We start from the raw sequence: 24,043 nt of genomic DNA, 5'->3' as shown, positions 1-24,043 counted from the left end.
TAAGTCTTGGACCATGTATAACCAAACAGTTCCTACAGTGATCGGGAAACCTTGATTCCTCACTGTTTCGTGGAGCCTCGCACAGCCTCGCACAGCGATCTTGTTATGAAGCCCGTCTGACAAAAGTAGAAACTGCGCCAATGAATCTGAAAAATCATACCCAAGAAAACAAACAAAAGAAAAGACAAAGGAAATATTTGTACAGAGGTCTTGCATGGTGTTTTGGGTAAGATACCCTAGTTGTTGATAGCTCGACTCGACGAAGCCTAGGTAGAGGCCGCCAGAGTCTTTTGGTAGTCACCAGCTTTATAGGTGAGTCTTTTCCAAGGAGGAAGCGATCTTTTATATCTCGCTTCATCTATTTCGGCGCGTTCTTTATCGAAGCGATCCATGCCCTGATCGTGTGCGACCCAGTTGCAGCAGATGTGGGCAAAGACTGTGATGGTTTCGCGGTCCAAGCAATCTTCATAGTTGGCCAAGTCTCCCCATACAACCTCTTGCAGGGCGAATCGTTCGTCCCTGACGCGATGAATGCAGAGCTGCGCCGGGTATTTGGTGGCGCCGGGGCTAGGGACCCATTTGAGCCGAAGCTCGTAGTACCCGTCTTTGGTCTCGTCGGCATTTCTTGTTAGGTGTTGTGGCAGGATGGGGTCTCTCGAAATGAAGCGCCCTTGGCGGACACCGTCGACGCAATATCTGTTGCCGTTCCAGCTCAGTTCGCTGGTGAGGTAGGCGTTTATGATGAGCTGGCGGTACATCATGTCCTGGGCATTGATGAGCTGCTCCCTGCGGTCCTTGAGAAGCTCTGCGGTGCCTTGGAGGAGGCCCCGCCTGGTGCTTCGGACGTCCATCTTGGCCCTGAAATAGGCGAGTGACATGTGGCAGGAGTGGGAGGCATCAATTTCTGCATGCATGGCAGCCATGGTCTCGTCAATGGCGGCGAGCTCGGTTTGGTGCCAGACCTGAATCTTGTTGAGAGAGTTGCGGACCAAAACCATGTACGCGATGAAAAGGTGGCTAAGATTGCCCTTGATGCGGTGACTAAAGTGACCAAATCGTTGTAGGTCATGTCGAATCTCCGTGAGAATCTGGATATCATCTTCGTGATTGATGTGGTGTTCTGTGTAGTTTCTTGGTCTACGCATGGGAAACGCTTCAGGGCTAAAGTCCTCGATGCAGTTTTCTGGATTGGTCATGATATATGCCGGCGTAATGTTGCGCGGGTAGATAAAATAGGCAGACATTGTCGATGGGACTTGACTGATGGTTTCCGATTTACGAAAAGTTGTTCAACTTGAAGTCTCAAAGGTCGAGATTCTGCCAGATAGAGCAATGCTGACAAGGTGGAGGTTGTGAACGAGAGAGGATGAGACACGGGTTTGAAATTTGATCACTGTCAACTCTGAGGGATCTTGGTCCTTTTATAGTTAATATTAAAAGCCTGATACGAAACAGAGAATGGTTGAGTTCAGACATATCGCAGCCTCCAAAGCTTCTCTTCTCCCCACAGGCCTCAATTTGGACAGCAGTCTGCGCAGGGCTTTGCTCAAGGCAGCCACAGCAAAGTTGAAAAATCAAAATCATTATATTTAAAGGGTTTTAAAGGGTTAAATCAGAGATTGTCTGCCCTTTGCTTGCAGGCTTGTGGTTGAAGGGGTTGGTCGACAGCTATAGTAAGTTTTGAGGTGGCTCGTGGCGTATAAATTTGATTGACAGCCACAATAAATTCGCTGCTGACTCGGTTTAACTCACGAGGCGTTCCAGTGGCTTTACTCTCCATCTCGAAAAGCTTTACCTACGAGTGCCGGCGGCGTTGTCACCATATAGTGGTCGCTCAATACCACAGTGCATACGATAGTCACAGTGCGAGTACAGACAACATAGCTATACACAACACACTGCACTTAATGCAAGGACCGACAACATATTTCGACATGTCGACTGTGATTAGAACTTAATTTAAATAATAGCGCTCCGTTATTTAGCCTGTGAACGCACCAGCCTACACGCGGCACCTAAAAAGGCAAGGGCTACCATAGACAAGGCTTCATGAGTATTGCTCATTATGATTGCAACAGTCGAACTAGGACTTAGGATATACTGATAATTCAGTGAAGTTGTGCGGCCTGTACTATAGGGGTTGATACATTCTGGGGTTCTTTGTATGCATTCGGCTGTTTGCCGAGGCGGGTATAACCACGAATCTGCGGTGGGTTGAACGGCCGGCAACTGGATCGCGAGTGACCTTACGCAAGGGCTGTGAGATCCGACTTTCTAAATGAGACTGGCAGGCCTTTCCAGTCACAGAAGGAGATTGAGCTTTTTTAAAGTTCTTTAGTTGCTCCTTTATGAAAGTGCCTGATCCTTGGCAAGTGCACAACTGACCAGGGCGCAGTCGGCCAACTTGCCTCTGATGACAAAAGTAGAAGACCGTTTGATAACAACAGTAGAAACCGCAAGATATAGCACGTGTAACGCATAATACAGAGGATCGTTAGAAATACTCAAGATTTAAACGGTAAATGTCGGCTATCGGTGAGCAAGCTATGGTGGACTATCCATATAAGCCGGGCTCAGCTACAGTGACTCGGCCTCATAATCACATTTGATGAGCCAGTGAGGGAAAAAAAATTTTAGCAAAAAATGAAAAGAAATGTAAAGGATTAAGGTCAAGGAAGAAAGCATTTCTACTTAAATGAAAGCAACCAAACTTTATCGACACGATATCATCTGGAGTGGCAAAAAGTTGCGACCCAGTGTCCCAGTCATATTACAGTGGATTGGACGCACCAAAGCCACTAAAGAAAGTGTCACGACGTACCGAAAACCACTGTAATGCCGCTTCCTCCATCAGCAGCCTCACCAGAGCGCGAATTCCGCCGTTTGACATCATCACCATCACCATAACCTCTGCTTCTCCGGTCTTCTTCCCTCAGTCCGCCCTTGCGTCGCGCTTGCTGGCAACGCTTGTCACCATGAGCATCACGCGATCAGGACCACAGCCCGACAAGCACGAAGGACACCGCCATGTTCGAATACACCCAGAATGCTCCTTATGCGGGTGCTACTTCGAGGTCGGCGAGCCCATGATGGCCTGTAAGTCAAGCCTCGCGGAAGTGCATGCCCAGCTTCCGTCAAAGCTGACAGCAACAAATTACCTTCCCTGGTAGTGCTTGGAGATCGCTTCAGCACCACCTGCCGAGTCATTGATGCCTCGACATTTCCTATAGCCATCTATTGCAACCAGAAGCCCGGCACGCCCTGGACCTTTTGTCAGCTACCGAAATGCACTAAGTGCGCTGCCGAGCTCGAAAGCGTCACGGTGCATCGGGATTGCTTCCAGATCTTTCTTCAGCAAACAGCCGATCATAAACACATTACGGCGTACAACTTGTGGCATGCAGCGCACGCCCGTTATCCTTGGCGTGGGTTTTGGCCTCTCCCGCTGACCATTTTGGACCAAGATGCGGCAAACCTCGCCATGACCTGCGCCGCTGCGACATGGCGTATGTCTCTGAACATGCTTCCGAATGAATTGCTGTTGCTGATATGTGAGAATCTTGGGAACAGCGTCTTTTGGCGCCATGTGCTGGCCAAGGAGTTTACTCGTAAGCTTATGATCGAAGCCGATAATGCCACAGCATCAATGACTACGCTATTGCGAGTAGAATCCTGGAAGCGAGGCACTGTACCAAAGATGGCAACTTCTGATGCCGGCGGCTTCTATCGCCTCACAATAGACTCGTACGGTTTGCGAGAAATTGAGCGGCTGCCAGACATCCCGGCGAAGAGCTCGATGCGAAGTGAGACATATGCCTACGTTGTGGATAGCGTGGAGCGACTGGGGGGAATACCGATTTCTTTCAAGGTCAAAATTCTTCAAGGGCAATCTGTAAAACACCCGACGCTAACTTGTTTTAACTGTTACAGTTTGGACTTGGCCGACTTTACCCGCCCAAAGGAATGCGATCGTTGAGATCTTGGGATACACCAGGTCCACCAGTTGCACCAGATCACGAATTTTCACCCGAGGTACAGCCCGTATGCCCGCGCTTAGGCACCATTGAAACGAAAATCTCGTTTGGAATCACCTTCTTCATCTCATCCGGCACAATCGCGGCAATGCATGCGCACACGGTGCAGGCGCCGTCGGCCTATTCGTGCTTCCAGCGACTCAATCCCGTCAAGAAGAAATGGGTGGCTTGGATATTCGTGCCCATCCGGGGTGGGATCGACAAATTCGGGTTTCGAACTCCGTTGCTGCCACCCGGAGCGAGCCTGCCTCAGTTTGCAGGCAGCCTGCTTGTAAGTACTAATGACGGGACGAAACGCAACAACAGAGTCTGATTTTTACAGCTGCACACGAGTATTTCGGGAGAAGTCGTATTGGGGCCTTATATGCACTATGGCAAGGATTTGTGGATGGAAGACGACGCAACCACGCTGATACATGGCATATCCCGAATGGGCGCTGTTTATCCGTTGGGGACAGCGCCTCGTGATCAGGAAGGCGAGGAGGAGGAGGAGGTATTTTTTCAAAACCCGATGAACTTGTCACCGCCATTCGAGCATGCCTACTTTTCCTACGCAGAACTTGACAAGGTCAAGGATATTGAAGTTTACCACGACAAGGCACTGGGCATTTGCCGAGGCGTTGTTGTTGGATACCAAAATGGCGGGGAGAGGGCACTAGGCCAGTGTCGCATTGGCGTCGACGCGGTACGAGTGTACGAACAGCCAGCGTGCTTCTGTTACAAGAAGATCAAATATTTGCGGCAGGGCACGCGCGTGGAACGGGACAGCGTCAAGATTGAATGCAATACCGATGCGAATCATGATCATTCAGAGGAGGGATGGACGTGCTGCAAATTTCCTAGCAGGCTCGAGTGGTGGTTCACTAGCGAAGAGTCCCGGATATCCTTTACACCAGGGCGGGCGGGATGCAGATGAGACGCAGGCGTGCAGCAGACGTGCATTAGTTATGCTGTCGGCAGGAGATTATCAGAATTTACCTTGCATATGTATTTGATCGCTCACAGAAAATTTATACCCGACCTTGAAATTGATTTCTCTTCAATTACATGTGCCGGCTCGTGCCGCGAACAATTAAAACAGTTGGAGGAGGCATCTGACCGCCGGCACACGCAACGCTATAGTATCCTGAAGCGTCGTAGCCTCCACGTGGATGAAGCTGCTAATTCTGGTAACTATAACAGTACTCGACAAAGGACAAGGATACGATAACAATTCAGGCGACCAGTGAAAAGTTCTGGTGGCAAGACAAGGCGCTCCTTGCAGTGAGAGTGGAGTGTGCCGGGCCTCCCTGCCTTCTGGAGGGGCCAAGACTGCCTATTTTGGTGCAGCGCGGGGGGGCACTCGGTCGTGGTGGGCGCGAAAAAAAAAAAGTTTTGATGAGAAAATTCTCGCGGGCCGGCAGCTTCACTATTTTTCTCTCTTTCTTTTCTCTTCTTCTTCTCCTCTCTTGGGCATCTTGCTCCCGTATTGCCCCCGTCAGAAGCTATTCTCTCAATCTCGGAGACCTCGGTCATCTCCTACTTTTGATACTACCGGCTTCTCCTCCCATCATCTTCGTACCCCTCCAGCGGTCGTCTACCCCGCCAGTGACGCCTCAGTCACCATACAATAATTCACAATGGTTGAAAAGCTTTACGTCACCTACAACGATGTAAGTGTACTTTTTCCCTTTTTCCAAGACGGCCCAGTCAAACTCACCCGCGGAATTGTCCCGCAATACGCTTGCCGCGCCCCGTTAGACTTGACTGCCCTTCACATGCTAATTCACTTTTCTGCAGGTGCACAACCTGTGCAAGGAGTCTGCCGTGCGCCTGCTCGCCGACTTCCAGCCGCAGCTCATGATTGCCATTGGCGGCGGCGGCTACATTCCCGCGCGCATTCTGCGTTCATTCCTCAAGCAGCCTGGCTCACCCAACATCCCCATTCAGGCCATTGGACTCTCCTTGTACGAGCAGCTCGGCGAGGACACCGAAGTCGAGACGCCCGGCACAAAGGTGACGCGCACGCAGTGGCTCGACCTCACTTCTCTCGGTCACATGCAGAACCTGGTCGGCAAGCGTATCCTCATTGTCGACGAGGTCGACGACACGCGCACCACGCTCGAGTACGCCGTCAAGGAGCTCGAAAAGGACGTCGAGGAGGCCCGCAAGAAGATGCCCGACGGCGATGCCCAGCCCAAGACGGAATTCAGCATCTTTGTCCTCCACAACAAGGACAAGCCTAAAAAGGGCACACTGCCCCACGACATGGTGCCCGACCGCTACCACGCCGCTCGCACCGTCCCCGACGTCTGGATCAACTACCCCTGGGAGGCCATCAACATTGAGGAGCACGACGAAAACGCCAATTCTAGTCGCAAGTAGATGTGTGTTCTCGACTCTCGATCCTTTGACATTCCCACTGTCCTGGGCCTACAAAAAAACTGCCAATGATATCCATTAGACAACCGACGGTACGGACAATAAGATCCGCGATACCCATGACATGAAGAAAAAAAATCAAAATGAGTTCAATCAGGAGCTGTTCCTTGGAAGGCATAAATTACTGAGCAATCTATCTGTTTCACACATTTTCTCACTCTGGTCTCTTCCTCTTCGCTTCAAATAGCATGCAATATAGTTGCCGGAGCTTCCATGCCCGGTTCTCTCTCGGTTCCAGGTCGTGCTCAACCCACTCATGGCGATGCATGTTGATACCCGTCCTAAAATGACATCGAAAGGATGACGTGCCTGTGCACATCCTTCGCTTCCGACCACCACTCAGAAGCAGAAGGCAGCATCGCACAAGACAGGGATATTGATACTGACGGATCAGGAAGATCCTGTAACAGGGTGCATGGTGTAGACGTGTTGTGCGTCTTCGGCAACGTTGTCTGTTTCCATCACGTATGACGGGGGCTGCACGTTCGGCGATGGCAGCGCCGAACTACAGCGTCCGGGCATGGGTGCCACGGCGGAGCCATGACACGCGAACGCACCGGACCAGTGAAGCGAAATGCCCGAGTTCTGTCGGCGAGGCGTGGACGACCAAAGAAGATAAGGAATAAAGTGAAAAGTGAACTGCTTCGACGCTGCTTGCTTGTCAGCCTCCACACAGGGAGGCGTCCACCTTGATAGACATGACGAGTATGAATCATAGAGTCTCTATATTCCATGTATGTATGTCTAGTCTAATAAAATATGCAGCGGGACATGGCTCTGTCGGCCAAAAACGTTTCGCTGTGTTGGTAGAAGCGATGATGCTTCATCTCTCTCTCTCGTCTGGCAATGTATAAAAGACAGTCTTTGCTGCCCAGAAACGCCCCAGTCTAATGCTCTTGTAGATGCATCGTGAAAAAAAAAACATATATACAACACCGGTTTGTCGTATATTTACCCTCCGGCTGTCCCTTCACGCCGGTGCTTCTCCTTGAGCCTCTTTTCCTGCTTCATAAACTCGCGGATCCCCACCGGAACGTTTTGGAAAACATCATCCGTCCACATGTCCTTTGCAATCGTGGCATCTCCCACCGCGCCCGTCGCCCGATTCTTCTCAGATCCTCCTCCCCCGCCGCCCAAACCCGCACCGGCCGCACCGGCCGCACCACTCGCATTCGCTGCCGCTGCCGCTGTCGCAGCCGCCGTCGCCGCCGCGCTCTCCGCGAGGCGCCTCCTGGCCTCGCTGGACGCCAGCGTCCACTCCTCCATGTCCTCGCGGTAGAGGTCCCACACGCAGTTGACGCATCCGCTCATGCAGCAATTATCCGGCTCCTCGGGCCGCGGGGGCACGCGCACGCCTGCAATCGTCGTGGACTGCGCCGCGCGCCCGGCAGCGCGGTCGGCGCGCTCGGCGGGGCCTAGCAGGCGCGAGCCGAATATGACGCGGGCGCGCTCGGCGGCTGTGGTGGCGGTATCGGTGTCGTTGGAGTTGGAGTAGGCGGTGCGCGAGGAAATGGTGTCGTACGTCTTGGCCGGCGGCGGCGACGACGGCGGTGACGGGGCAGAGGAAGAGCCAAGAGGCTTCGAGGCTTTGGCTGTGGTGGTTGTGGTGGTGGTGGTGGTAGTATCGTAAGGGGTGGGATCGCGCAAAAGAATGTCGTAGTATTCACCGCGTGGTTGACGTTGTGGCCAATCGGGCTTTGGGGTGCGGTTGGTGGGCGGCAACGTCGTCGTCGTCGTCGTCGTTGTCGTTTTTGCTGCCGAGGCGGAGGAGGAGGAGGAGAGGGCTCGCCAGGACGTGGGCGAGGTGCGGCAAAAACGGCACACTCTTGGCGCCAATCTCGACGGCGCCGACATGTCGAATGGGGTAGAATCACAGGTCGCAAAGCTGTAGTGCTTTTTGCGCGGTCAAGGGGGAAAAGACAATGGAAGAAAAAAAGATGGCTTGACCGATGTTCGGCTGTGTTCGGGATGATGTCAGAGCAGAGCGCAGGTCGGGCTGGTGGAGCGAGGGTCAAACGGCCTGGAGAGCTAGCTCGGCCTTGCACGTGGGGGGGGGGGGCTTTCCCACCAAGATGGCCGTGTTACAGGTGGGAAAAACACATTGCAGAAAGAATTAGAGTTTTATTCTTTCAACGAGAAGAAAAAAGTTTCAGGAATTCGAGCGGAAAGATGAACAATTTCATCAATACCAGATCCCGTTTGTAGTAGATCCCGTACATGGGCCCCGTGATAAGCCGCCCTAACCAAGTCTGCTATAAGTTTACACCATGTACAAAAACCTGCGCCTGTATTCTCACTTTGACAACCTCCTCATATACTCGAATTGCATTGCTACTAATAACCCCGCTACTAGGTATGTAGCGACATTGTCAAGTCATGTCGACATTTGTGTCGGTCGGCCGTCATTGACAGACCATGCGCTCTGATGATTCCCATCATAGAGGCAATATACGAAAAGTCACAGCAGTGAAAGGTACAATACGATGCACAAATTCGTGCCATTGAATAGTCCAGGCACGAGCTCACATGCGTGTGGTTGTCAAAAGCCTAGTGGCTGCTCATACAATGTAAACTTGGAGCCTCATTCCTTGTAGCTGCCCGTTCTTGGCTTGGCTCCTCGAGTCCTACCTTTGACCATGTTAGATTCATCAATAGCCTCGTTTTCATCCCGCTCTACTCGGACGTTAGCTGCAGTTATCCGTGGCCAATTTGTTGAGCGCGCGACTCACCCAACTGCGCGCGACTGTTGGCCTTGGACTCGCTGACAGGGTCCTCGACAGCAGCATCGTCTCCCTGCACCGGCACCGGCTCCTTTGCGCGCGTCACGTAGGAGGAGTTGTCCTGGACTTGGTCATCGGGCACGTAAGACTCTGGCTCGTCTGTGAGCTTGGGATCGATTTGCGCAAAGGGGTTTTTTGACATTTTGACTCTTGAACTGTGATCGCAGTGTATTCTGGAAGCGGTGGGTGGGAACTGTCTGTACTGACAAGTTCTCTCGGGGCATAAGAAAAGTCCGTCCATATTTGTAGCAAGTCTTCTGTGACATCGGCCTGCGATGTGCCTTGATCCGCCTGAAGTTCAAGTACAAGATGATGCAGTATGATTGCGTAGGAGCTATGCAACGACTTGGCGATCAGTGCCCAACTCAGCCTTGCTCATTCTATTTGGCGGAAGCTGGTCAAACAAAAGAATGTTTTCAAAAGTAGGCCGGGGAATAAAACAAGGCGGGCATGGAATAATAGCACAGTCTTCTCAATCACAGCTACGCACTAGAATCAGCTAGGTAATGATAGGAAACTTTTCCGGAAAATATAAGATTTATAACGAATTAATTCGAGACATAGACCGATGTTTTGCGATCTTCGAATAGCCGATGACTCTAGCAACAGGCATTTCTGTAAGAGGTACTTTCAAGGGTCCTTCATCTACTGACTGCACTCCACTGGCAATCTGTGATCCAAATGTATACCATGACTCAAGGCAAACAGCGTCTCCAAGTACGAGGAGCAGTGTTCAATTTAAAAAAAAGACCTACTTATGTTCTCAAAGAATAAGACTTGAGCTATGAGAAGATTTTACGTATGATTCAGCACGTTACAGTGATGGCCATCAAAACTGGAGTTATGCTGCGGCTTACGCCTGGCTAATTACGGTTACGTACCGAGCGAATTGCTAACTCGGCATGAAATATGCTCCATGACTAGTCTGACGCCAGTTCTTTTACTCTTCCTTTCGTTTTCTGTTTTACAGCTTTTTTGGTGACGAGTGACAGTAGAGAGAGGGCCGCATAGGACAGCTCTGGCGACACGGGTCTTGTGTGTAAAGGCTGGAGAAGAAATCAGCGAGGCCTATCCAATACTACAAAACATCCTCAGCCGAGAGCAATTAATTGAAAAAGACAGCGTCGTAAGCTTGCGTCCTGGTACCCAACAGTTGTGCAGCGGACAATGCCGCCATGGGCAGCTTCATGGCTACTAAGACGCTAACATGGTGAGTATGGCTTACACCATGGAAAGACACTCGCCGACGTGATACTGGCAACATGATTCGGGAGCTAGAAATTGCAGAGAATAAGAATCGGCTCTCGAATGGACCTATGACCAAAAAAAAAAAACCTGTAAGCTGGCAAGAGGGTAATCCTATGCCCAAGCGCGCAAATAGTCACCTAAGCCGCCTTTGAAGCATCAAAGCCTGCAACCATTGTATTCTTCGCCACTTCTTGGAAGCGATTTACAACACAAGTCGGCGATGATCAGCCAACAATTTGTCTTGTTACAGAAGTACTTGCAAACATTATTAGCTTACATCGTTGGTGTATTTCTTCGGACCACTTCATCCGCGCTGATGCAGACTCCCACACCAATGGTGCGTCAACCATGACGACGTAATGATCCCCAGCCGGGAGGTGTGACCACAACAGTGGCTCTTCCGCATGTGAGCCGTGTTTCAAGGATCAAATACGTAGATATGATATTATAAATCCGTGGAATATAATTGGACGGAATAAAAAGAAGTCTCGTCAAGACAAACACCCAAAACGTATAAAATCAAGGCTACAAGCTTCCATGTCAGAGTTCTGGCTTCATCTTTAATATGAATTTGTTACAAAACGCTGGTAGAAGCTCTACCTTGAAATTACTTTATAATACATCAATTCAGAATACTACCAAGAGGTTTCAGACGGCAGCCATGTCTACAATCTCGAGCGCCATCGTCAAGGATCATCGCGAACTCAAGGAATACTACGATGAGGTCATTAACAACCCCAACAATCATGACCATCAGCAGCGATACGGTAACCAGTTCACTTGGGAGTTAGCTCGCCACTCGGTCGGCGAGGAACTCGTTGTCTATCCCGCACTTGAGAAGTATCTTGGCGATCGTGGCAAAAAGATGGCGGATGAGGACCGCGAGGAACACCACCAGGTTAGTTGCAACCAATTTGGGCAGCAACAACAACGGCGCTAATTATCCTATAGGTCAAGGAAATGCTCAAGGTGTTTCAAAACATGTCATCCTCGGACAAGGAATACATTCCTCAGTTGAAGAAGATTTGGTCGACGCTTGATGAACACATCAAGGAGGAGGAAGAGCGCGATTTGCCAGCGCTCGAGGAGAAGCTTCAGCAAGCTCATGGCGAGTCCAACTCAATGGCCACTTCTTTTGGTCGTACAAAGGCATTTGTTCCGTCGCGCAGTCACCCAAGCGCTGGCGAGAAGCCGCCGTTTGAAACCGTCATGGGTCTTTTGACAGCGCCAATCGACCACATTGCCGACATTTTCAGAAAGTTTCCTGATCAGACTATTTCGCCTAACCCATCCACAAAATAGTCGGTTTTGGCAGTGGTTCAAGTAACCAGAGAGTTTAAATAACCAGAGGGTAGATGTATCGCTTTTAAGAGCCTATTGCTACTCCTAGTCGATAGAGATGAACAATTACCGTTGCTACTTGAGACTGCACTTTGATCAAATCAGCACCTAAGACTAGTCACTATCTTGTCGCCTTCAGCAGAATTAATCAAGCTGCTGATCTTATAAGCTAGGATCGTCCAGTATCAACATCTGACTCTTTCTAGAAATGGAATGATCGTCACAAACTAGTGGCTGTTGCGGCGGATGTGGAAGGTTGCATCGAGCGCCCGGAATTCAACGACAATCAGAGCTGTTTGTTGCTACTCGTAGGCATACCGGATTGTGCACCTTTTACAGTAAAGCTTTTCTCAGTTTATGCAATACAGAAATAGTGCACGACCACGTCGGGGACGAAAAAGAAACGAGCGGTCCTGAGTAGCGATGACCTCTTAGGTGAAGTGCCTGTTACCAAAGCAATTAGCTATCGATTCAAATTTGTAGCGATGTCAAGTATACTAAACTACTATTTCTTTGCCCTAAATAAAGTACCTATAAATTTCTATCTTTTATATATTTCTTTAGCTTAATACAGTGCGTAGCTGTGATGAAGCTGACAGTAGGCAAAGTTCACGACGGCCGGGTTTTCTGTCCATCAACAACACGAAAGGCTGGTCTAGCTGTAGACCATCTCCGCGGCAAGTACCGAAAATACATTTCTGACAATCAATTGCGTCAGTCCTAGAAAACTCGGAAACCGTGCAATAGCTTTGGATCAGTTGTTTTCAAGTGCGTGTCATGCCAACTCTAAGCTGTCATGACTTCTATTGCGTCATGGTGCAGTCAACCGCAGATCCGCATGCTATATAGGCTGGGAACGCAACCGCCGCCCTCGGAACTGAGAACCAGCCATAATCGCTCAGCCGGCTCATTTTAGTGATACGAGCTGAAATGTTGAATCGAACCGGTAGCATGTATAACGCATCTAAAGAAAAGATGGCAATGTTTGCTGTCGTCGGAGCTGGCGCTATTGGGGCCGGACTTTACACCATGAAGGTACATCTAAACACCTTGACGCCCTCGCATTTAAACAATATTAATGACGATTACGAGACATAGTACGCGAATTCGACCCCTGCGATAAATCGAAGAACAACTGTGGCGACTGGAGAGAGTGGTAGCGGACCAAAAGAATCTCGGCCCAAAATCCACGACACACGAGGCACCAGTGCCATGGGCCAAGAGGTGCCTTCGAAACGCGGACCTGGACGAGGGTCAGACTAGATACAAACTGGGATGATCAGCTTGGTACGGAATGACTATATGGGTGGGCAATTGGATGAGAATCATCCTGCAGACAGAGAAATCATCAATGGGTAGTAAGACATATTAGGAAGACATAGTAGCAAGACGAAAAAGGAAGGTACAACTGCCAGCGCTCCGTATCGCGCCGACGAATATACGAATACATTACCGAGAGCGCTGAAGCTTACACGTTGTGATTCCCAGTAGAATAATATTTTTTTTTAATTTTTTTTTTGCTTGGAACCGGTTTTCGCTATGCGACACGGCTCGCTCGTGGTGGCTGCGTCAGGTACGGCTAGGTATCAGCCATTCCCACCTGCCCAGTCGACCAATCTCATGATTAGCAAGATATACTTCGTAAAGCACTATTATTCCTGATCTAATACATCTCATCTATTATTCCTGATCTACTTTTTCTGCTCATGTGCGATCTGAGTAAGCCTAATGGCTACGAAGCAGCGAGGTTCTCGCGATTGACACCGTCACCATGACGCAACAAAAGCCCATGCAGATCTTTTGACATACATTTAACCGCTTGACGTCGGTAAAAAAAAAAAAAAAAAAAGCCAGTCTCTCTACCTAAATGTACTTGACCGATTTTACAGTATAGAAGTACGAATGGAAAGCCGAGAGGATACAGATAGCAGCGCGCCGTCAGCGCAGAGGACTGAAGGCTACGAATCAGGACCTTCAGAGGAAGCCACGCCGCCAGCCAGCAGTCAACAGTCTAGACGAAGCCGCCTACAAGGTACCGTCACAATCAATGCATGCAACGAGTGCCGCCGAAAGCGTGCCAAGGTATGGAACGTCTTTGAATTACATTATATCTTCACCTTGTGTGCTGCAAAATGCCAACAATGTGCTTAGTGCGACGGAAACCAGCCTTGTGGTCGATGCAAAGCTCGAAACCGAGGCACTTGTATTTATGAAGCTCCGGTACGACAATCGAAAGGTGAACTTCGAAGGGAGCTCGATTCCTTGCAAGAACAGCAAAGAAAGATTGATCTCGTCTTGGCTGGCCTCAATCAGCCCAGGGTTCAAGACGAGGTCCTGGCGCGTTTGCAGGCCCTGCACCCTCTCGACAGCATTGCAGGTTGGCTCAAGCGCACAGAACAGCAACCGCATCAGCAACAATATTACGACGCCTCGGCTAATGGAGCCATTGGCTACGGCAACACTCATTCTAGTCAGCTCTTGCCGAGCAGTACAGCAAATATACATGACGGCCTTGGAGTGGGGGATCGTGCCGACTCAACTCTCAAACCGAACTTACAGCCAAACTTTTCGACTCCTAGCCAAGCGCATCATGAAAGGAGTTTTCTACTTGATGAGTCATCACGATATCCCGATGGCCTTCCAGAGCCAGCAAGATCCCGTGTCGCAAACTGGTCCGAGATACGGCAGACCAATCACATCATCGGAAGCCCGGGCGAACATCCTGAACTCAGTGAAGCCGTCTCCTCCTTGCAAGAGTCACTGATCAAGCAAAGTACCGAAACTTGGACCACAGTCACCAATGATATCGAACTAGTAAAACACATTCTGGGTTTATACTTTTGCTGGGAATATCCCACATTTGCCTCGCTAAGCAAAGAGCAGTTCCTCCGTGACTTCAGCCAAGGGAGGCCGAGATATTGTTCTCCGATGCTTGTCAACGCGTTACTTGCCCTTGGATGCCGCTTCTCAACATTTCCCAAAACTCGAGCCGACCCGGATGATCCACGGACCTCTGGCCAGCACTTTTTCGACGAGTCACTCGAGCTCCTGCGCCGTGAGACGGACTACCACTCTTTGCTAATGATTCAGACTCTTGGAATCCTGTCGATCCGAGAGGCTAGCTGTGGTCGCACTACAGACAGTATAGCCTATGCAGGACAAAGCATGCGAATCGCAATCGAGATGGGTTTGCATAATATAGTTGAGAACCCGCAAGACGCCGGAGTAACCGACGAATTTACCGTTCTGAGTGCCACCTACTGGGGAGCATTCTCACTAGACCAGTGAGTGTAATCTCGGCAAAACGTCCGAAACCATCTAACAAGAGCTTGCGCCACAGGTCATGGTCTATCGAGACTTGTTCATTACCGTGCTTCTCAAGCAGTCTCATCAAACCACCTAAACCACCCACATTGCCAAACATTGAAGACTCCCTCTGGCTTCCATACACCGATTCGGGTTAGCTCTAGACACCATTTTGTGGCATTATTCTATTTCTGCGCTGACTTGTTCCAGGCACTCCGCCGAATTGCTTTCATGGACAGCCATCTCATGTACGTTCGGTATTCAAGTGTTATGCCGAACTAAGCGAGTTGACTCATCAAATACTCTACCTATTCCACTCACCTGAAGAGCCAGTTACCGCAAAGCGCCTACTGGATATATACAGAAACTTTGCTACCTGGTTTGACAATGTGCCCACCGCTTTAAGATTGGGCTACAACTTCACTCCGGCCGTCCTGTTTTCCCAGTGAGTCGAAGCCAAACCATGACCAAACCCTGAAGCGGTATAATAACGCAGATGTAGCATGCAGTATCACTTCAGCATACTCCTGTTATTCAGGCCATTCATCCGCCTACGCATCGCGGGATCTGAAATTGTTCCAAAGGATGTTTGCCTACAGTCTGCAAGTTCAATCCACACTCTGCTAAAGTGCTATGCGCAGCTTTACACGCTCAGGAGGACACCGACCTTTCTGCCGCACTTTATACTCACTTCTTCCATTACTTTGCTTATTATCGGAATTTTAAGCGCCGGTCCAGATTCTAACGGCAGCGGCACAAAAGTCGATCAGGGCATCGCCGACGACGTAAAGCTGGGTATGGACAGCCTCGAGGAAATCGCCTCGTGCCATCATTTCGCTGAGCAAGCAGCCAACATTCTGCGATGTCTTGCTGTGAAATGGAACGTTCACACGAGCATCGGACCACTGCCGGTCATCACTCCTGACACTTACGACAGGCTCGTGGAGCCTTATTTCGGCAGACAAACTCTGTTCGCGGATGATAAACTGGCGCGTAGCTTTGTAATTGGAGATGAAATGAGGCAGGTGTCGGAGGAGGAATCACAGCAGATAAAAGAAGCAATCATCATGATGGAAACCCTCATTTTACAGCCTGTTCCTGTGCAAGGATCTTCAGCATTTCTCAGGGAGACAAACTTGGCCGAGCGCGGTTTTATAAAGATATAAAGACATATGGGCACCGAGTTGATAAATTATTTGGGTCATATAGTATGAAGAAAAGCTCGAAAGGCGTGTGCGACAGAAGATGCCTACAGTGGCTGTAGGCCCCGAGCTGGTGGTGGGAGACAAGTTGGCCATGATTGCGGGTGGCAACAGCCTGCATTAGCTGGCTAATGATGATTATGAATAAATGTTGTTCTTATAGGCTACAAATAACATTCAAACATGAGCAGTCATCATCTTCAACAATATTTCATTTGCTCGCATTTGCTCCATGTCATCACAGGCGAAATTCAGACTTGCCTTTTTTGGCTGCGAGTAGGTATCCACTCTTTTGTTTGGCGCCATCACGGTTACGCGACCGATCTTCAAGACCGTTGATACTTTTCATCAGGACGTGATATCGACAAATTTGAGCGGACATGAAGAGGAACAAGACAACATCTTGAACACAAGCGCCATCCTCGTTTATCCGCTATAATGGATGAGCGATCATCAAAACGGCGACGGACCAGCGGCGCCGCAGACGTGTCGAGCCCCAGCCGAGAAGACCGCGCAACACCGCGGTCGCGACGCCGCCGCCCGTCGAATGAGTCGCCGACCAGAGCCAGCACAATGCGCCAGAATCCAGAGATTGTAGAGCGCGAAGAAGCTCCAGCTGCGGCAGAGACCTCCGCCGCGCAGACTGCGGAGCAAACAGCCACTGCCAGCGAACAGCAAACACCACCACGCCGTCGGCTAGCCCGTGGGGGGATTTTAGCACCGCCGGGACAGGAACAACCGCCGCCAGCCCTGCCCACGAGAACGAGCACAGCATCACGAGCCGAAACAACACGAACAAGGACGACAGAAAAGCCGACCGCTAAATCTGTGCCCAGGACAGGTCGTCCCGAGCCAGCTGCTGGCACGGCTGCCGCCCCGCCGCAAGCCGAGCCAGAGCTACCCCCCGCCAGACCAGACCCTGTCACATCTTCACCGTCCAGGGGCATACACGGCAGCCCATCGCGTTGGCTAACAAGGGCAAAGCAAAAATCCTCGCCCCTCAAGCAGCCACCGATGCGGCCCGGCGAAGAGGAGCGGCCACAGCCAGTGCCGACGCCTCAGGCGCTGCAGCGTCGCCCGAACCCACCCGCCGCAGACAGCACCGATGAACGACCACGCGATACAGAACATCCCGACCCGGCGCGAAACGTGTCGATGCAGGACCCGGACAAGGTAAAGGAGCGGAACGCGCTGCGCGAGGAGCTTGCGCAGCTGCAGAGGGACCTGGAGATGGCGACGCAGGAGAATGCGCGGCTGCTCAGCACGCAAAATACGGGACGCTACGCTGCGTCAGGGAACAAGGATAAGATTCTGGACCTCTTGCGGCGGTCGCTGATTCCTGCGGATCCTCTGACGCTGCAGCCGCAGTCGCAGCAGCTCATGCTGGCGGCACTCAATCCCATCGGTCTCCTGCCCTTTAGCAGACCGGTGGCCACGCTGGTGCCGGACAAGGACGACAGCAAAGACATTGCGTCGCACCACCCCATCGAGATGTCGGCCGAGGAAGAACTCGGCTATCTAAAGGTGTTTAGCCCCTTTGACGTGACATCCAGCATCGCCGCGCTGCCCGCCACGCGGGAGCACCCGTTCCGCCAACGGCGTCTTCTTACGCTGCGCGACAGAGAGCGTCTGTTTCAAGCGCGCGTCGAGCTCATTGTTAACCCCGTGACGCTCGCCATCCTCGAGCTCCGCGTCCTGTCGCTCGAGCCCGCCGCCGCCGCCGAGCTGCAGCCCTTTGTCGACACCATCTGCGAGGGCCCCTGCAACAGGAGCATGCAGCGCAACGTGGGCGTGCTCTTTTGGGCCATGGCCGAGTGGCGGCGCGCCGCCGTCGAGCGCGCAGAGACGTGGGCGCGCCTCGACGCAGAGGTGCTCGCCAAGGGCGGGCCGGCGCAGGCAGCGGCGGCGATGCGTCGACAAGCCGAGCAGAGCGGCGAAAAGGTGGCGGCGCCGCCGCCGGAGCGGGAGCGAATCGTGCTCAGGGGCGCCGATCTGAGGTACTTGATGGGCAAGCAGGCGTACGACATGCCGATTGAAGCGGGGGAAAGTCAGAGGGACCATGCTCATGTACGGCTTGAGTGGAAGATTGGCTTTGACTGGACGGGCGAGGCGGAAAGTAAGCTCGCGATTCTAGAAGGCGTGCCGGGAAAGTGTAAGTCTTGTTTCTTTTTTTTTTTTTGCGCACATAGTCTCGCGTGACAATGGTGCTGACGTTTTTTGGTCTTATTACAGGGAGACGAGCCGATCGCCGTGGCAGCTTGGGCAAGCTGGGAGGCCTATTTCGAGATTTGGTGCAGCGTGGCGAGGATATAGATGTCGCTGCACGCAAGGTCGCAGCCCTACTGGTCGACGCCAATGTTTGAATAAGATGTTGATAATGGGATGCATGCACACATGAGAATATGACAGGAGCGACGGGCGCATATACATCTGTTTGGGCTTTTTCACCTTTTTTTTTTTTCATTCTTGATATCCGGGCAACAAGCAAAACCCCAAAGTATTGATTCAAGAGTAAATCTGGTAAACCGCAGCCAGTTGTTTTTGCAGCAAAACGATCCTTTATCACCGGTCTCGCGTAGTTTCGTCATTAGGTGCCATGTGACTAGCCTTTATTATGATTTGCTTGGATCCTCTCCCACATGCTTCTGTTTGTCTCTTCCATCACTTTCGTTATCGACTCTGCGCAGTGCGCATTTTAGGGTCGTTCTTCATTTTCGATAGTGCGTAGGAACTAATCTCCGTCAAGAATAGTAGTGTGTGTGTGTTTTAGTCGACGTCGACGCCGAGCTTGCGGAGGTCAACCTTGGCCTGGTCAATCTCCTGCATCAGCTCCTTGTGCGCTTCGGGCACATCGTTAAAGGTGAAGACGCCGAGGCCGAGACGGAAGAGGAGGAGCGCCCCAAAGGAGACGAGAGCCCAGAAGGGAAGCTGTGTGTCTTGGTCTTAGCATAGGTACTGGTCCCGGCGCGGGGAGTCGAATGGTTTTAGAAAGCTTACGACGGGGACAATCTGCTCCTGGATCAGAGCCGGGAGAGGAATCAGCTGGAGGTAGAGGGCGAGATAGAGCTGTTTATCCAAGACGTTAGCACAATTGCCAGCATGGCAGAGCGAGGGATCGAGTTTTGCGCAGGAGAGGGGAGGGGGGGGGGGGGGTCGTGCGCGGAAACTGCTCGAACGAGTGGTCGCGACACAAAAAAAGACGTACGGAAGAGACCAAGAGGCCAAAGGAAATGGTCTGCTGTGCACGTGTCATTGTTGGGCGAAAGCTAGAGGTAAGGAAAGACTGTAGTTGGTTCTGAAGAAGAATGAAGATATTAAGAGAAGAATTGGTTGATTAAAGGTTTGGTGACGGAAGGATCTGAGCTCTCGTGGGGGAGACGTGTAAGGAGGCTCTAGCGCGTGTTGATGCCAACTATCTCGGCAAGGGGGTGCATTATTATGTCAGCATTTCTGGATCTTGGACTGTGGTTGCAGGACATGTTGTATACGAGATACACAATGCATGCGGAATTGATTAATGATGATCTTGAAACTCATCTCTATTTTTCTGCACTTTATCAGAAAAAAAAAATTGGCCCGAGATTTGAGCGTTTTCTACAGCGATGCACCGAGCAGGCGGACTGCCATCTCTCCTCCTGTCGGAGCAGCTTAGCTACTACTCCAACAGAATTGGCCATATAGATTAACTGTGAAGTATTCTGCCCAGAGACACAGTTTAAAATGTAAAGCAGATGAAACATATAATCAATCAGCCGCTATCGTAAATCTGACAATGCGAAGCGAAGCCATGCAACTTTGTGTTGTCTACCGAGGGCCAATTTGAATCGCAAAGTAGTCGGTTAACCCTTTGCCAGGTGCCCCATCGTCCGGGGGGTAAACTGAGAACTTCTCCTTTGATGAGTCGAATGAGACTTGCCGATGCCGGATTCTAGACGTCGACGTGATCACGAACCCCTCGCCATGCCAAGCTTCTAGAACTGCTAGGGGAAGTCCCTTTGCCGGGGCCGCGAAAGTGGGGCAAACCGGACTTGGCTCCGGTGCGCGCTTCCCAGTCAGCCTCCGTTGATCGGGACGAAAGCCTGTTGAACGGGTACACGTTCCTCTAAACCATAAAATGCCATGATCCTTCCCCGCTCACTCTCGAAATATAGTTAATTTTGGTGAGGTGTTTTCGCGATCACGAACAGCGATTGCTATCCGATGGCTCATAGACAGACAGCGCAGTTTAGATATATACCCTGTCTGTAGGATATGCATAATGACACTTTCCGTTGCCGTGGAGGGTAGCCCAATGGGCTCTCTGCATATGCAGGGTGAGATCGAGGACTTGTCCTGTTACAAAACTATAAAAGATAATCCGAGGAATTTTACAGAAATGTTGAGCGATTACGCTCGTTCGGGTTTAAATGTGTGTTTGTATTGTATGTAATAATAATAATAATTTTCGTATGCTCTCTACCATGCAATATGCAGGTCGATGCATATTTCAGAATTCCGTTCAAGTCGTATCCAATTTCTTTATAATGTAGTTTGGGCCCAATTTGCAAAATGCTTCCATTCTCTGTGATGGTACTTGGCGATGCTGCTGTGCAAATGCCAAAGGGTATAAAACGCCGAATATGCTCACCGCTGTTGAAATGTGAGATGAACAACAACAAAAGAAATGCAAAAGAAAAATCATTAAAAATTTGCATAAAAAATATGAGCTCCCCAGAAAAAGAAGAAATTGACCGGGACCCTTTGCCCAAAAAAAAGAAAAAAGCGCCAGGCTGCCATCGGCTACTCGCGCCAGAAACGCCAGGTCCTGCGGCGTGTTGCCTGCGCGTCGTGACGGTGCTTCTCTCCAAGGTCATCTTCCAGGTGCAAGCGATACCTGCGGACGCTACCAGTATCGTCGTCAAACGACAGGTGCTTTTGGTCCGGCACCAGGCAGTCTGGAACCAAGTGCTTGCGCATCCAGCCCGTGACCCCTCGCCCGGCCGCATCAATGGCGGCGTACTCTAGACGACGGGTGCTGTCGCTGGTCCAGTAATGCGTCGTTTGAGGCGGCTGGGCCACCGTCGCGGCCTCTGAGGGGGGGCTGGGCTCGGCCAGCTCCACGAGATCAGGCGTCGGAAACTGCACGTAGCCTACCGGCTGCGACTGCGCGTATGATCGGATCCTGTAGGGTGCTTGGCTACCGCTCGAATACGTATTGTAGGAGCGTGCTGACCGCCGCGTAGACGGTCTGGATGATCGTACACGCGGACTAGAAGCCGACGAGTTGCGCCGCGTCACAGTGCCAGACGGCCGGCTGCTGTTGGACATGGACGTCCGTGGCGAGGGCGGCTCGTAGGACTCGTAGCCAGAGTCTTGTCGCTGCATCTTGGAAGCCTCAAACGGGTCAAAGTCTTGTTTGTGCTGTAGCCGCCGCTGTGCGTAGCAGTTTGTCTCGTTGGTGGGCTCTGGCGGTTCGACAAGCTCGATATCGTTGAAGCTGTAGTATGTGGTGTCCGACAGGGCCGGGCTGGCGCAATGCTGACGATCCATGGTCGGTGCACAGTTTGTAATAGTTATGACGGAGACGACGTATCAAGCTTTTGTTTCCTTTTTTTGCGGCGCAGCGTGGTACGAGTGGGCGGGGTCAAGGAAGAAGGAAAGAAGGAGATGAAGTGCCGACCAGGTGAAGGGGAGGGACACAGGTGGTGTATATATAATGAGGGTTGAAATCACACCTAGTACTATAATAATTTCGAGTCCAGGGGAGTAATGTCGTATCCAATGACCGTATGATGCCGAAGCGAGATGACGGGTAATAAGAGTATGCAAAGGCAGTTTTGGCGGTCTGTACACCCGAGGTTCCAGGATCGTTGACGGGGGTGACGTGTATCCAGGGGAATATCAGTAGGGTAAATGCTGGCTATCATAAATAAACCAAGATGACAAGGGCAGGCGGGCGTCTGCTGTTATGTTTATTATTGAAACAATAACAGAATGTATTTTTTTGTGCCTTGCTGGGATCAACCACGGATAGACCAGGGGTGGTGTTGGGACGGGGGTGAGTTGTGGACCTCTGTAAGTCGGCGGTGAGAGGCTCACAGAGGGGAACTTCAAAGTTGTTGCCTCGAGTGGGTAAGGTTTGCTGCAGATGCGCACTGCGTGGAGACGGAAAAGACTCAAAATACTAAACTAGCCGGAACAGCTAGTTTTTTGGGCTGGCTTTCCGGCGGGAGGGGAATATGGAGGGTGTTGGCTGGGTCTTGGACCGGGGATGGATGCAGTAGCTCTGCGTCCACATCCAACGGAGAATGGCGGTATGTTGAAAAAGATGAGCTGACGAAGCAAGACGATAGAATCGCTAATAAGCGATGGGAGGCGACGGTTTGCTCAAAGGCTCCAAGGATGAAGCAGTTGGGTTCTTGAGATGTAGATGAATTGAGTTGCTCTTGTGTTGACGGGGGGGAAACGCAATAAAAAGTCGCTATTAGCCCAGTGAGCAATAGCTAGATGACGAGCAATGTCCGAATAACTACTGATAGTGATGTTTCAAAAGTGATGACTTGCTGCGGGTTGTGCGTGGAGGACCTGGGCACGTGCTGGGGGTCTTTAAAACGTGCGTGAAAAGAGTTGGGATGGCTTCGGCTGCATGTCTCTGTGCTCTGATATTTGGCTTTGCCCTCGTTGAACCTCTTTCCCCTCATTCTCAATATGCAGAATGAACAGCTCGTGGCGCAATTCCCCAGCGCCAGCGAAGGGGAGGGGGGGGTGGGTTCGAGTCGGCCAACCACCGCCAACCAGTAGAGTGCAGGCTAGCTGGGCCAAGGTCCTGGGTGCTGATCAAGCGTGTGTGCAAGCCGCTTCGAGTGTTCGTTGGGCACCCAAAATGGCTCTCGCCTGCATGCGAAATCCGTTGTCTCGCAAGTACCAAGTCACAAGTCTGCGCGGTGGTCATGCGCTGTCAAAGCTGGTCCAGTAACGGGCCAAGAATGAGGTCTGTGGCTTGCAGGCAAGGGAAAATGCAGCCGATGTCGCTTCAAGACTGGTCGAGGCGAGCCGGCAGGTCGAGTAGAAGGCGGTTCTCTGTGGATGAAGATGAGGTAGAAGATGGAACGAGGTAATAGCTGTGCTTTTATATTTATAACTATTAATTAGAAGTAGGACGGAGATTTGCCAACTTATTACTGAAGAAAACTGTAACCAGTTGGAAAACCACCCGCCCGCTATCCCCTCGTCCCGGCCAGGCACCAGTAATAATTAGAGTATCAGTGAGCTGCGTAGGCGGGCGGGAGTTGCCGCTGATTTGCACTAATTCGTCGTCACCGCGTGAACATCCAAGCCTCTGTGCTGATACTGCGCCATCATGTGATGCTACAACAACAACACTAGGCGAATAGTGGTTTGGCTCTCGGGTCTGCACTACCGTCGCACTTTGACCAGTCGCTTTTGCATGTGCTTTTTGATTCGCTTCTCAACTGCATTAATTATAGACTGTCGTGCCGTTCTTATTGGGGAAGACGAGACGAGACGGGTGGACAAGGGGGCTGCTAGCCCTGGGCGTCAGGTCAGCCGGAAATAGCTGCCCAATGAGTGACGGCTCATCAGGCACTGAAACATGGTTCTAGTTACTCCATTATTGGCTGTCAGCGAGTCGGACCAGCGCACACCTCTCGACTCCCGTACACACACACACACACACACACACACACACACACACACTAATACAACACACAGA

General features: G+C 51.2%; 10 protein-coding genes across 10 annotated transcripts; 5 read left to right on the top strand and 5 right to left on the bottom strand.

The window, feature by feature from the left end:
• Positions 1-266: 266 nt before the first annotated feature.
• Positions 267-1,244, bottom strand: BBA_05684 (uncharacterized protein; the record flags this gene model as incomplete). Its single annotated transcript, XM_008600781.1, has 1 exon — positions 267-1,244. One exon carries the CDS (start codon positions 1,242-1,244, stop codon positions 267-269), a length of 978 nt encoding a protein of 325 aa, XP_008599003.1.
• A 1,731-nt stretch (positions 1,245-2,975) lies between these two features.
• BBA_05683 (uncharacterized protein) lies at positions 2,976-4,950 on the top strand (the record flags this gene model as incomplete). Its single annotated transcript, XM_008600780.1, has 4 exons — positions 2,976-3,096; positions 3,171-3,892; positions 3,931-4,305; positions 4,357-4,950. The coding sequence occupies 4 exons, from the start codon at positions 2,976-2,978 to the stop codon at positions 4,948-4,950; spliced, it is 1,812 nt and encodes a 603-aa protein (XP_008599002.1).
• Positions 4,951-5,653: 703 nt separating this feature from the next.
• Positions 5,654-6,398, top strand: BBA_05682 (hypoxanthine guanine phosphoribosyltransferase; the record flags this gene model as incomplete). Its single annotated transcript, XM_008600779.1, has 2 exons — positions 5,654-5,686; positions 5,814-6,398. 2 exons carry the CDS (start codon positions 5,654-5,656, stop codon positions 6,396-6,398), a joined length of 618 nt encoding a protein of 205 aa, XP_008599001.1.
• A 1,008-nt stretch (positions 6,399-7,406) lies between these two features.
• BBA_05681 (oxidoreductase-like protein) lies at positions 7,407-8,309 on the bottom strand (the record flags this gene model as incomplete). The annotated part of the gene is made up of 1 exon (XM_008600778.1): positions 7,407-8,309. One exon carries the CDS (start codon positions 8,307-8,309, stop codon positions 7,407-7,409), a length of 903 nt encoding a protein of 300 aa, XP_008599000.1.
• Positions 8,310-9,036: 727 nt separating this feature from the next.
• Positions 9,037-9,377, bottom strand: BBA_05680 (uncharacterized protein; the record flags this gene model as incomplete). The annotated part of the gene is made up of 2 exons (XM_008600777.1): positions 9,037-9,128; positions 9,185-9,377. The coding sequence occupies 2 exons, from the start codon at positions 9,375-9,377 to the stop codon at positions 9,037-9,039; spliced, it is 285 nt and encodes a 94-aa protein (XP_008598999.1).
• A 1,767-nt stretch (positions 9,378-11,144) lies between these two features.
• BBA_05679 (HHE domain-containing protein) lies at positions 11,145-11,785 on the top strand (the record flags this gene model as incomplete). Its single annotated transcript, XM_008600776.1, has 2 exons — positions 11,145-11,381; positions 11,435-11,785. 2 exons carry the CDS (start codon positions 11,145-11,147, stop codon positions 11,783-11,785), a joined length of 588 nt encoding a protein of 195 aa, XP_008598998.1.
• A 1,014-nt stretch (positions 11,786-12,799) lies between these two features.
• Positions 12,800-16,296, top strand: BBA_05678 (nitrogen assimilation transcription factor nirA; the record flags this gene model as incomplete). Its single annotated transcript, XM_008600775.1, has 6 exons — positions 12,800-12,859; positions 12,923-13,077; positions 13,714-13,906; positions 13,976-15,108; positions 15,495-15,575; positions 15,669-16,296. 6 exons carry the CDS (start codon positions 12,800-12,802, stop codon positions 16,294-16,296), a joined length of 2,250 nt encoding a protein of 749 aa, XP_008598997.1.
• A 474-nt stretch (positions 16,297-16,770) lies between these two features.
• On the top strand, positions 16,771-18,695 carry BBA_05677 (uncharacterized protein; the record flags this gene model as incomplete). Its single annotated transcript, XM_008600774.1, has 2 exons — positions 16,771-18,484; positions 18,565-18,695. The coding sequence occupies 2 exons, from the start codon at positions 16,771-16,773 to the stop codon at positions 18,693-18,695; spliced, it is 1,845 nt and encodes a 614-aa protein (XP_008598996.1).
• A 403-nt stretch (positions 18,696-19,098) lies between these two features.
• Positions 19,099-19,585, bottom strand: BBA_05676 (dolichol-phosphate mannosyltransferase subunit 3; the record flags this gene model as incomplete). The annotated part of the gene is made up of 3 exons (XM_008600773.1): positions 19,099-19,260; positions 19,330-19,398; positions 19,538-19,585. 3 exons carry the CDS (start codon positions 19,583-19,585, stop codon positions 19,099-19,101), a joined length of 279 nt encoding a protein of 92 aa, XP_008598995.1.
• A 1,526-nt stretch (positions 19,586-21,111) lies between these two features.
• Positions 21,112-21,861, bottom strand: BBA_05675 (uncharacterized protein; the record flags this gene model as incomplete). Its single annotated transcript, XM_008600772.1, has 1 exon — positions 21,112-21,861. The coding sequence occupies one exon, from the start codon at positions 21,859-21,861 to the stop codon at positions 21,112-21,114; it is 750 nt and encodes a 249-aa protein (XP_008598994.1).
• Between the last annotated feature and the right edge of the window lie 2,182 nt (positions 21,862-24,043).

Source organism: Beauveria bassiana (assembly GCF_000280675.1).
Source record: "Beauveria bassiana ARSEF 2860 unplaced genomic scaffold BBA_S00015, whole genome shotgun sequence".
Lineage (NCBI taxonomy): Eukaryota > Fungi > Ascomycota > Sordariomycetes > Hypocreales > Cordycipitaceae > Beauveria > Beauveria bassiana.
Note: the sequence above shows the minus strand (reverse complement) of the source record. Positions and strands in the feature narration are given on the sequence as shown.